The 11,723-nt window shown below is 36.7% G+C and overlaps 1 protein-coding gene across 1 annotated transcript in view; it reads right to left on the reverse strand.

Moving 5' to 3' along the window:
• Window positions 1-200: 200 nt before the first annotated feature.
• Window positions 201-11,723, reverse strand: part of MLH1 (mutL homolog 1) — a 13,736-nt gene continuing 2,213 nt past the window's right edge. Inside the window, exons 3-14 of the mRNA XM_010289066.1 lie at window positions 11,354-11,442; window positions 9,645-9,757; window positions 8,991-9,084; window positions 7,886-8,039; window positions 6,800-7,158; window positions 5,839-5,987; window positions 3,972-4,080; window positions 3,123-3,186; window positions 2,502-2,666; window positions 1,660-1,752; window positions 1,170-1,283; window positions 201-597 (exon numbers count right to left, since the gene is read on the reverse strand). Coding sequence (XP_010287368.1) covers window positions 430-597; window positions 1,170-1,283; window positions 1,660-1,752; window positions 2,502-2,666; window positions 3,123-3,186; window positions 3,972-4,080; window positions 5,839-5,987; window positions 6,800-7,158; window positions 7,886-8,039; window positions 8,991-9,084; window positions 9,645-9,757; window positions 11,354-11,430 — 1,659 coding nt within the window. The 5' untranslated portion in view covers window positions 11,431-11,442 and the 3' untranslated portion in view covers window positions 201-429. The remainder of the gene's footprint in view (window positions 598-1,169; window positions 1,284-1,659; window positions 1,753-2,501; window positions 2,667-3,122; window positions 3,187-3,971; window positions 4,081-5,838; window positions 5,988-6,799; window positions 7,159-7,885; window positions 8,040-8,990; window positions 9,085-9,644; window positions 9,758-11,353; window positions 11,443-11,723) is intronic.

Genomic DNA, 11,723 nt, shown 5'->3' on the forward strand with positions numbered 1-11,723 from the left:
GATTTTAAGTGCTTTGCCTGGACATTCACAGTGCAGGTACTGTCACACAACAGTCCTTAAAAGGAGGTAGGTAATCTAGATTGCTTTCAAGAAGCAATCTAAGTTAAGGCACTCGCATAGACAATTAAGTTCTCTCTCCTTTCACAATTACTTAACCCAACTAATTTTCTATTAGCGTATTGCTTAATAGTGAAACTTGAAGAGTAAGTGGAAGTTTTGTTTTAGGAACTTACTTAGGTTTAGATGTAGCTAAAATGATTCTTTTTATTCTTTGATCAACAGAAGGAAAATAGAACATTTGCTATCATGTCAGTATGATACTAAATCCCCTCTTTCTCTCCTCCATCAAGATTCCAGCTCTATCCTAAGAAAAACAAGAATGAAGCATAAATGTTTTTAGATATGCACCAGTCTGTAAGAACTATTTGCTCAACATCTCTCAAAAACTTTGTACAGGTCAGGCAGGTTAGCAAGCTGCAAAATGTTGCCGTCTTCTGTGAAGTGTTTCGGAGGTAAAAGATAAGTCCTAAAAGCTTTGTAAAGTACATGTTCCACAGTCCATTTCCATGTTGTTGAACCAGAGTCAGAATCTTCATTCTGAAATACAGGAAAAAAAAAAATAAGGACAAACAGTTAAACTGAAATTCTCTTTTACTAGAGAAGAAGAAACTCATTAAGAAACTTTATTATGTAAGACAATTTACAGCAATTGTAAAATTCTGCTTGTTAGAGAAGTTCATTCTATACAGTCAAGTTAATTTAAGCTCTGGAAAGTCACTTGCAGAAGGGGATAACTGAGCTGACTGATTAAGCAGATAGATACTTAGTAACAAGCAGATTATATTTTTAATTTATATGCATCCTTATTCTTCTATAGAAATTTACCATAGCTCAGCAGGTTAAAAAAATGGAACAGTACTTGGCCTCTGAGTTGGGATATAATATATGAACAAGTAAACTGCAATACTCAAAGTTAATACTCAAAGTTAAAAGGTTCTCTTAATACATATAATACTTTAGAAAACTTAAACCAGTCTTTCAGAATCTTGCCACACTGCAACTTGATTCACTTCACTGAAAGTAGCGTTGGGACTAGAAGTCTACAGTTGAAGAATTTACCTGTGTGGTGTTAGTTGTTTGTTTATATGACTAGTTACATATTCTTGTACCTGAGAGTCTGTCAGGTTGGCTTCATCTATTATATATTGCTTTCTAATGGAGTAGAACATAGCCAATTCTTTACTTAGGCTTTCAAAACACTCTTTTTCTTCATCCCAGTTTACCTGTTAGAAGAAAAAGAAGTCACTTAACAGAATCCAGGCAGCAGTCAGAGACTTGATAGAGATTCTTCATATTAAGAAGTCATAACAATGTCTTGGCCATTTTTGTGCTGATAAGGTAATGGTATAGAACAAAAAAAAAAAAAGGAATTCAGGCTTTCATATCAAAATATATTCTCATTCAATCAGTAGTTATGAATGCAAAGGCAAAGCACAACTAATCTGTAGCCATAGCAAAAGTGTCCAGAGCATGTAACTGTAGATTTAACCAACTCCTGACCTTCTTTTGCCACTTCTGATTAATTAATTTGATTCACTTCATTCCTTCCTAAATAGAAGTCGTCATTTGTGAATGAATAAAATAATTAAGGGAATATACCTCTGTGGCCAAGCGAAGGATAAACATAGGCAGTCCTTCCAGCAGCGGAACATAGTTGTCTATCAGAAGTGGTAACCCAATAAGGTTTCCTTCCTGCAAGGTAACGCTGCTTCAGTAAAAAAAAAAAAATGTTCTTTCTTGAAGTAAATGCATCAAAACTGTTACCTATTGTGAGACTGATCCTTAACAAACTTAGTGAGCCTTAAAGGTATCTGAACTTGGAAGATTTTAAAGCCTGATGCTGGGCAGACATTGGAGGCAGAGGGGTAGTGGTGGTGGTGAACTTCACGAGGCTTGGATTTAAGCCACTTGGCTCAGGAAGACCTGAATTCAGCCTCTACCCCTCGCCACTGATCCCTCTTCCCAGGAGAGCGTCTGGGTTATATGGCCCTTGATGAAGCTGTTCAGTTTTGTATAGAGTAAGGGATGCGTTAGGTCACACACACAAAAGATACATTGAGAGGAATGGTGATGCTGTAGCCCTGCCTGGCTAGAGAGCTGGCCAGGCTGCACACCTGGTTGGGTAAGAGATCTGCACTCTAGTTATGGAAGTCAATGACTAAATTATTTGGTAACTAATTAAATATAAACTTCTTTGTGTAGTGCCAAGCAGTATAAGTCCTGAGCGTTTTTAATGAAAGGGGTAAGCCAACTAAATCCTACTGGAGCTAGATCTTAGTGATAGGAAGTACTACAGGCAAACTGCTGCAGTTATCTGTTACCAAAATGTAGAATCATAGTATCATTTTGGTTGGAAAAGACCTTTAAGATCATCAAGTCCAACTGGGACCTTAACACTGCCAAGCCCACCATTCATTTACTGTCAGAAAAGCAGCAGTCACCTCATCAATTTCAAGAGAAAAATAATCTTTCAACATTTCAGTCTTCTTTTTCAGAAACTCCACAATGTACTCAGCAAGCCCTTCTTTTGGGCCATCTTCTTCTGTCCAGCCACTTTCAGGATCCTCTAAAGCAAGCATTGAAAGCTCATATAAAGGAGCTGGCTCCTAAAAATGGAGAAGGCAACACTGTTGTTAATGATCAACACGCTCTCTACTGGAAATGTATAGCTTCTTCCTTCACATATAAACTAAGTGTAATATACCCTTTCTGGCCTGCAGAGCAAATGGTTCTGCTTATCATACCCAGTCTAAAAAGTATGACTTTCTTACTGATATAACTCTGCAGAGATCACAGTCCTGTGAAGTGTTGCGATATTTACAGGATAGATGCTAGCAATCAACACTATTTCTGATCGATTGTGTATTCAAATTAATTATTTGTCTCAATGTAATGAGCAACAGCAAAACTTGGTGAATGACAACTTACAGTAGTAGTTACAAAATTACTAACAGACTTTTCTACATTCTATTCTCACTGTAAAACTATACATTTGTCTGAAAAAACAGGCTTATTGTAAACAAAATCTTCTCATATAGGATATAATGTAAAATTATACTTACAGACAATCTTAAAACTCCAAAGTTTGCAAAGTCATAAATAAGTATCTGGTAGAAGAGTTCTTGGCTAAATAGAAGTACAAAAATTAGTTACACAGACAGGATCACATATCTCTTAAGTTACCACAATTAAGAAGGGAAAATAATGGTCATCTTGGAAACATCAGACATATTATATCCATTCATATTAACAAAGATCTTACTTTAAACAGTTTAAGGTTCACATGCACTATCTAGATGTTTACAATTCAATCTCTCTGTTTCTGTCATCATCAGCCATGTTGGTGCAGAAGTATTACATACTCAAGCATGCAGCCACTATCAATTTATTCCCAGGTTATCTTGCCTCTTTACTCCTTTGCCACACTGCAAGAAATGCACAGGACCTTGGAAATTGATAGACATGTCTATCTTAAGTATGTTCTCTTACTTGTTACAAAATTTATGTAGCTGGCCCTGGAAGGCTGCATAGGCAAAAACCCCAAACTTTGTGTTATCATCATGTCCTGCAGGTTCTCTTAACCCAACGGGATACAACATTTTACATGAGTTGTTTGAAGCCTTCGCTTGCTTGTCTTTATACAGTGTGCTGTAGGTGATCACGGGGAAAATAAAATGTCTTTCCCATCCCCCAGTCTGTGAGCACACAGTACAGTAGCTGGCATTTTAATTACACTGATTACCTGCAACTTCCCCCAGGAATGAAACTGACTGCTTCATCTTTAGCCTCATGACTTTTTGGATAGGCAACAAGAAAACAATGTTGTTTTTCCTGTCATTTCCTTCCTTTTTCTAATTAGCTTGGTAATTGGTACTTATTTCAACTGCCAGCAAGTCTAACAGCTTCTTTACCTGAGTTTTGTTGTATTGAGAAGATACAGCTTTGTCTGATACTGGACCAGAGCCCACTGAGGACTCACACAGCCAACAAATGAATGATCATGTAGCATCTCCTGAAGACCTGAAAACAGTTGAGGGGGTGGGGAAGAAACAAAAGGATGTAATTTCATATTTGCAATCCTGCCCTAATTCATTTAGTTGAGTGGTTTTAGCACTCTTTTTAGCATTGAAAGACACATTAGCATGTGTCTTTTTAGGATTAAAATCTCAGATTACAGTTCAGTCACTACCACACCCCTGCTGCTTCTTATAGGCCTGTACTACCAATTATCCATGTTTTGAAATATTAATGACTTGTGTGCATATACATATACATATTAAAGCATAAGTGAGAACAATTATGTAACAGTTGAACTAAAAAGGCAAAGAAAAAATATCTCTGTGTTTGACTTGAATAGCCTTTCAAAATTCATTTCCAGCCACAGGAGATCAGTAAGGGAGCACAGACATACTTCACAGAAAACTGCAGATGTAAAACAACTTTGCAACAAAATCTAGTATTGTCAGACTAAATTCTGGAAGTGTGATAGAATAGATCTGTAATTGATTTTTGTCTCCCAAAATAAGTTTCTGGCCTTCTCATGTATATATATTTAAAAAAATGTATGAGAAGTCAGATTCTATAGTAAGAGTTCATTTTGGGCATTCCACAAAAAATATGTCACTAGTTGCAAGCCCTTGGGTGCAGCTTTGTTACAGAGCTTGGCACTGCAATAGCAGTGTGTACAAAGCACTACAGTACCCACATTCCACTGTCACCTTTTCCAAAGGAATACCGTACTGTGAGAAGAGTATTTCTTACCTACAGGAGACCTTTGCAAGAATTTCTTTCACATGTGAAGACAAGACAACCTCAAGCAGCTGCACAAATTCTACCATGTATTTTGAGACATTTTGGACATTTTATGGCTCAGGACCTCCGAGTTCAGTATTTAAACAGTGACAGTCAGATATGGAATTACCAGCTCAGAATTATCAGCCTAATGCAAATCTTTTTCTGGAGCACAAAGAAAGTGTAAGTACATGCTTTCTAAAGATAAAGATTTTTAGTAATTTATAAAAAAATTATTTATTACAGATGTCTGTTAGTCTAGCCATTTTAGCTGTGGAGTCTCCCCAGTTCTTACTACCAGCAAAATCAAAATAAATTCAACAAAACCCCCAGGACATGTGAATCCCAACATTTAGACTGAGTAGTATGGGTTATGTGACTCAGTATGACTCCAAAGGCAACTGAAAGAGCTAAGAGGTAAAGAACCCTGGGAGGAATTTCCAGCCTTTTACCTTCTTCTAAAACAACTCTTCTGGTAAGAGACAATAATATATGAAATGATGAGACTGGTGAAATAAGTGGGACAGATACAGATGAAAATGAGGAGCAAAAGCAGTCCATAAAAATTATGATTATCAAGCCTGTCCCAGTCTACTTCATAATCACATGACTAAGCAAAATTTCTGTAATAACCGTATCGTAGCTGCTGTTTTTATTTGAAGATTACAGCTTTTCAAGCTGCAATTTTATGGTGTTATTAGTTATAATGCAAGTTAAGGTTTGCAAAATATTTGGAATGCACAAAACATCCACCAACTGACAAGGTACATGCTAAGTTTTTAAAACAGTCCTTTAGCTGTTATATAGCAGGTTCCTGTTCAAAGTTTGGCCCTTGACATTTAAGAAACATTTCTGTTAAAAGCTCACTTATGCTGCACAGTGAGCTGACTGGGCCACTTCCTACATACCTGTTTCCCCAGCAGTTCAAACAAACCCTATTTAGTTGGTGGAATAACAACAATCTTGAGAAGCAAAAGGCTTGCTTACTTGCATGTGCCTGGTTACTGATTTCCTCCTGGAGAGTCAATATACTGGTCAAATTGATAATTCTTCTCCTAGGGGTGCAAGCAGCAGTCATGCCCTTCCTTGTGTCATTTTTCTCCATTTCTATGTCGGTGTCTTCCCGTGGCCTCTTTCTGCAGTACCAAAAGAAAAAAAGGCAGTATGTTCAATTCTCCTATCACTTGGGCAGAACACACACATGACAGATAGGATGTTCAATTCACATGTTGTACATTAATACGGCAAATGCAAAAGTTTCCCAAAGCTTCCCAGAAAGAAAGACTTTTATTTTACTTCTGAGGCATAATTGGTTAGGAAAAGGTAGTTCATAAGAGAATTTATGACTTTTAATACCAATCAGATCAGCCATCTGTTGTTCAAGCACCACACAAATTTGGCTCTAAAGAACCCATCAAAAAAATGTTGATACTTCTAATGATCTTTTTTGATGATCATTTTTCTGTAATACTAGGAGGTTGCAAAAAAAAAAAAATCAGATTTCCTCAGACTACTTTGGTTTCTCCTAACAGCTCCTGCAAGAGCTATACAAAGATTACAGCACTTTTATCTTTACTAGGGTAAAGTCTGCAACATTCAGTGATGTAGTTTCTATCTTTCTATCTCCCCACAAAAGGAGGATCTCCAAATAGAGACAGACCAATATTATCTCCCTAAAGTAGAGTTAATGCCATTATTTATACTGTTTCCTGCCTTTCAGTATGCATGGAAATCCCCTTCCAGTTACCAAATTTATCACAAGTTATGAAATTTACAGTTCACAGATGAAGTTTAAATTCTCAATAAAATGCCATGGAAACTTGTTCTAGCAAAATTTTTCCTTCTGAAAAAGCAAAAGTCCAAACAGATCAGAAAAACCATCAGGTTCAGGGCCATACTGTGAAATAAATAGGTAGCCTTGAATGACCTCAAGAAAGACGAGACTTACCGAGAAGGCACTGTCTCAGGAGACGGGTGTCCACTCTCACTCGGCACCCCAGGCATCTCCATGTCCTCCTGAACATCAGCCATTTCCACAAGATCACTGACATCTTCCATTTCAGCATCCTGTGGCCTGACAGCACCCTCAGGAGGTCCTGCATTAACCTCTGTCGTTGCTTCAGTGGAGCCTGTATTTAGGGGGTTGTTCGCTGGCTGAAGAAAAGCATCCAATTTCTGCTCTCGGGAATCGGTACGGACCATCTGATGCGCGTAAACTTTATCACTGGCTCCTTTGGTAACCACAGAAGAGTTTGCTGCTGATTTTACAACCTCACTGGAGGAGCAGTCAGCCCCTGGAAGTAACGTCTTCGTTCAGATATGGGCAAGTAAAGAGAAGAGATTCAACAACAAGGAAAAAAAAAAAGCACAAAGATGAGTCACATTTCTCACAGCATCTTACTGCTCAGAGGCAAGTAACTTTAAGCAGTTGACACTGCACTTGGGGGACTTGAAATGGGCTGCCAACTTTGCACTTGCTAGACACAAAGCATAAATGTCATCATCTTGGCAGTTAGCATTCCCTTATCTTAAAGGGAAAATCTTTAAGGTAAGAAAGCACGAGGAAAATTGCCTTTTTTCTTTGAAGATTATAATTTTAAACTCTATATGAAGAGGTATTTTTCCTGATTTTTTTTTATTTGGATTAAATCCAAAGTGTTGTCAAATACATAGAACAAACAATTTCCTCAGTCACACATATTTCATATAAACCGAGGCAGAATAAAAACAATTTACCATACGTGAAGGCTAATATACTTGTAAAATAAAGAAGACTTTCTTTAGAAAGAAGAACAGACACTTGACAGAAAGATAGGTAAAATGGTTTCATGCACTTTCTCTCCAGTAAGTTCACTGCCGCAATATTGATACGTTAAGGCAATTTCATCCCTGAAACAGAGCCAAGTTCTCAAGCTACCAGTATAACACTGATGACTCTTAATCACTGCATAAATTGTACTATAGAACTGAGTAAACATATCAACAACAGTTAAAACACCACAGAGCTGTGGTCGCTTCAAACACATATTCTCACCTGCGTGAAGTACATCCTTGAAGAATTAGAGCCCAATAACTTGCTCTCTACATGTTGTTGCACACGCTCTAGAATACTATCTTCATGAAGGAAATGGACCTCATGTTTTGTAGGGTGCACATTCACGTCTACGTTCTGGGGAGCTATTTCCAGGCTGGAAAACATTTTAAAAGAAGTTAACCTAAACTTTCCCATGGATGGCAGAGGGCACAGATTGGTTGAGTACAGAAATTTGTCAGACTTGGGGCCATTAATCCATGCAGACAAGACAAAATAGTCCTGAAACATGCTGAAGTTATACCAAACAAATCTGGCTGTAGTGCATTAAAAAATAATTTCTCTGAAGAACTCTATTCCAAACGCACCAAAATCAGCTTACATAGGTAAGCGTAAACCAAACTCCCCATTGTACTACTACAAAACAGTTTTTAGAAGTATCTTTTACTTGCAGTGTCCCATGAGTTAATGACTTCTGATGCCCTATCATTTAGCAATAATACCAAGCTGGTATTCAGTGAAATGCTGCAATGCAAGAGCTTTATTGTTAGAACGCACTGGATATCAATAAGTTTCACTGGTGGATGGTGAGATTCAATTACTTACAAAGCCAGGTGTTCCATTCTATGCCATAGTCTCCAATGTTTAAAGGACAGTTTCTGTTCAATTTTAGCTATTACTTGACTTTAAAAAAATAATTTATTTCCTGTAAGCAAGCTGTATGCAATTCATGTGTTCTTCTATTAGTACACCAAGAACAGTAACTTAAAAATACAGATAGGTAAAACATTAAGGAGTTTGGAATAATGATCTGACTAGTCCTACATGCTGTGCTGTATTCCTAGCATAGCTCATTTTCATAAGTGAAGAGCATCCATAATGTTGAAAGGACTTAAGCTGAAATTACAGACAATCACTGCTTCTGAAAATAAGGCCCATCTTCTCAAGATTTCTTTAATGTGATTTAATTATCTCCTGTCTGGCAATTAAGTACCTCAGTGCAATGCTCAACACTACTATCAGGAACACAAACATCCTTCTAAACCTACTCACCCTAGCTATATCCTACAAGACAGAATTAAAAGGCGGCTACTTCCTATTACTTTACCTTAAGTATAGGAATGGATGCGTACTTTTTGGCAAATAAGCAGCATACACAGTTTCTATGGCTTTCCGCAAAGCGGGTGACTCTACCAGTCGATCTGAAACACAGAACAAAATGCTGTTTTCAAAGAGCCCCACTGAAGTACGCTGTACAGCATCCAACTACTTCAGACCAACATCTTCATGCTTTGTATCTTCAAAGGGTATCCATTATATCCATTTTTCCCCAAGACCTATTTATTCTTCACATAAAACCAGGATTAGGTATATTTAGAAGTATTTTTTTCCACAAATACTGAAATAACCAGACTACCTTTCATTATTTCATACAGCCAAGGTTTGTTGCATCCTATGCTAATGTTGATACAGAATGGAGAGACTATTCTAAGTTGGCAGGACACAAATCAGAACCTTGATACTCCACAAGCTTAAGTTTCTTTAGGCCCAGTCTTAGCTGCTTTCCACTATTTAGAGTGCAAAACATGACACACATTACAAATCAAAAACCACCTTAAGCTCTACAATTAACTGTAATACTTATTCTTCAATGTTTTTAAGAACGTTCATATATTTTGTAGTTCTTCAGAACATTTTGTTCTTCTGATTATTATGTAAGCAACATATGACTGTACAACATGCTTTTTTTTTTTAAACTTACGGTTTATGAAAAGTAAAAATATACATTTCTTCACAGAGTAGTTTGCATTCGTGATGTAGCCTTTCATTTTAAAGGCCAGACTTGTATCTTCACAGCCCACTTCTATCAGTTCCCTGTTGACAGTTTGACAGAAACATACACACAAAACACACACAAAAAATTAGCTTTTCAAACAGTACTCACAACTAGTGATATATTGTTCTATATTCTATTTATAATCACAGTTAATGAAAACGCTAGAATTATCTGAGAGTTCAAATATTCATTGCTGAGCCACAAAATTACTTAACTTGGACTGGATTGTTTCTTCTTTCTAAGTAAATGCTAAATAGTAATACAGTACGACTGGAGTCTGTAAAATATCCACAGTATCTTTTTAATAACTTAACATATCACAGTATCCATAATATTACAACCATCTATTGATAATTCTAATGTGCATTCCACCATTTAAGTCATTGACAGTGATAGACAAGGACACTGTCGTCGGCAGCCAGGGAAGAACGTTCCTTTTCTTGAACTACTCTGTCTACTTGTGCCAGTCTAATATTTATTGGTGGGATGTTAAGAAGTCATAAAAATGTAAACCTTTTTCTTGCTCATGCATATAGATCCTAAGATTAGCAATTTTCATAATAGTTTTTATAATTTTCATGATTCATTAGTCAAGGAAATCCACTTTGGCAGTTGGTGAGCAAAGCTCTCTAGCAAGGCATTACGCCAGCTTCTAAAGTTAACATAGAAAAGGCCTATGGGCTACTTATTTCCAATTCAACCTCAATATATACTGAGTGACATTTTTATTTGTGTTCAATTTTTAAATCAAACTAACAAGTTAGACTAAACACCATCTTAAATCGGGTAAAATAAAAGTTTCACTTCAAAACGTTTGTTTAAATGGACAATTTATCCAGAACTGTACAAAAGAAAAACTGCATCAAACAAGTAGTAGTAGCAGTAGTAGACAAAAAGACTGCCTAACAAGAAATAGAAACAACGCTGCAATCCCTATCACTAAACAGCCTCTCTAGTTTGCTGTGTTTCATTAAAGGTGTTTCCATGTATTAAAATTTACATTCTTACATGTGAAGTGTAACTTTAGCAACTGAATCAAATTGACACCCAAATATTCATGGGAGAAATCCATTCCACAAGTCCATTCAATGAATTCTTCACAGCTCAATGTCTTACAAAGAGAGAATTTTTCCTAAAGTGGCAGATACATTTGAAAACGAATAAAACCAATCATCTTTTGAAACTTTTCTGCCTAGTTAACTCAGCCTCAGCTAATGTAGCTTTTTTCAAAATAAGATTTCAGAAAAACAAATTTGAGGAGACTTCAAAATTTATCAGATAGCAGACTGTGGTAAGATTTTCATGGCACAGGAAGAGGCTAAGAACTTGTAGAGAACACAGATACAGCTTGTTCTTTCTCAACAAGCACACAGAGAAGTTACAACCAAATGGTCCCCTTTTAGTGCATTAAGGGAACATCTTTGCAACTTCCCTCTCTCCTTTGATATTAAAAAAAAAAAAAGTGACACATTCGGCAAGACAAGGGAGAGCTCTATTGTTGCAACTCTCCCTCTTCTCTAATTCACCTTGAAGAAAACAGGACAAGTAAGCATAGCCCATGTTCTTTAAAAGAGAAAGGAGAAGAAGATTTACTAGAAAACTTCATGTCAAAAGGAAACTTGACATCAACATACCTGCTAACAGCATTTCCAAAGATGGACCTAATGTTGTCCACTGTTGAGGCGTTTGATAAGGTTCTAACATCTGACATGGTATCACCTTGCTAAAGAGAGCAGACATAAGTATTAATCAATCCACAGTTCCAGCTGAGATTTTAGGAATAAATTAAACTCAACAATAACATTTATAACACAAAGGCATGGGACACAGTATCATTAGAATGTTTTGTATTATTATTTATTTATAGGTGTTCAGAAAAAACAAGAGATTATAAATGGCACAGGATTACAAGATTTGCTAGATCACATCAGACCCATTCAGGCTAGGGACTCCATCTTTGAAAGTGAAGAACATAAGTGGTTCGGTAAATAATTATCAGGAATG

Source organism: Phaethon lepturus, unplaced genomic scaffold (assembly GCF_000687285.1).
Source record: "Phaethon lepturus isolate BGI_N335 unplaced genomic scaffold, ASM68728v1 scaffold18286, whole genome shotgun sequence".
NCBI classification, from domain to species: domain Eukaryota; kingdom Metazoa; phylum Chordata; class Aves; order Phaethontiformes; family Phaethontidae; genus Phaethon; species Phaethon lepturus.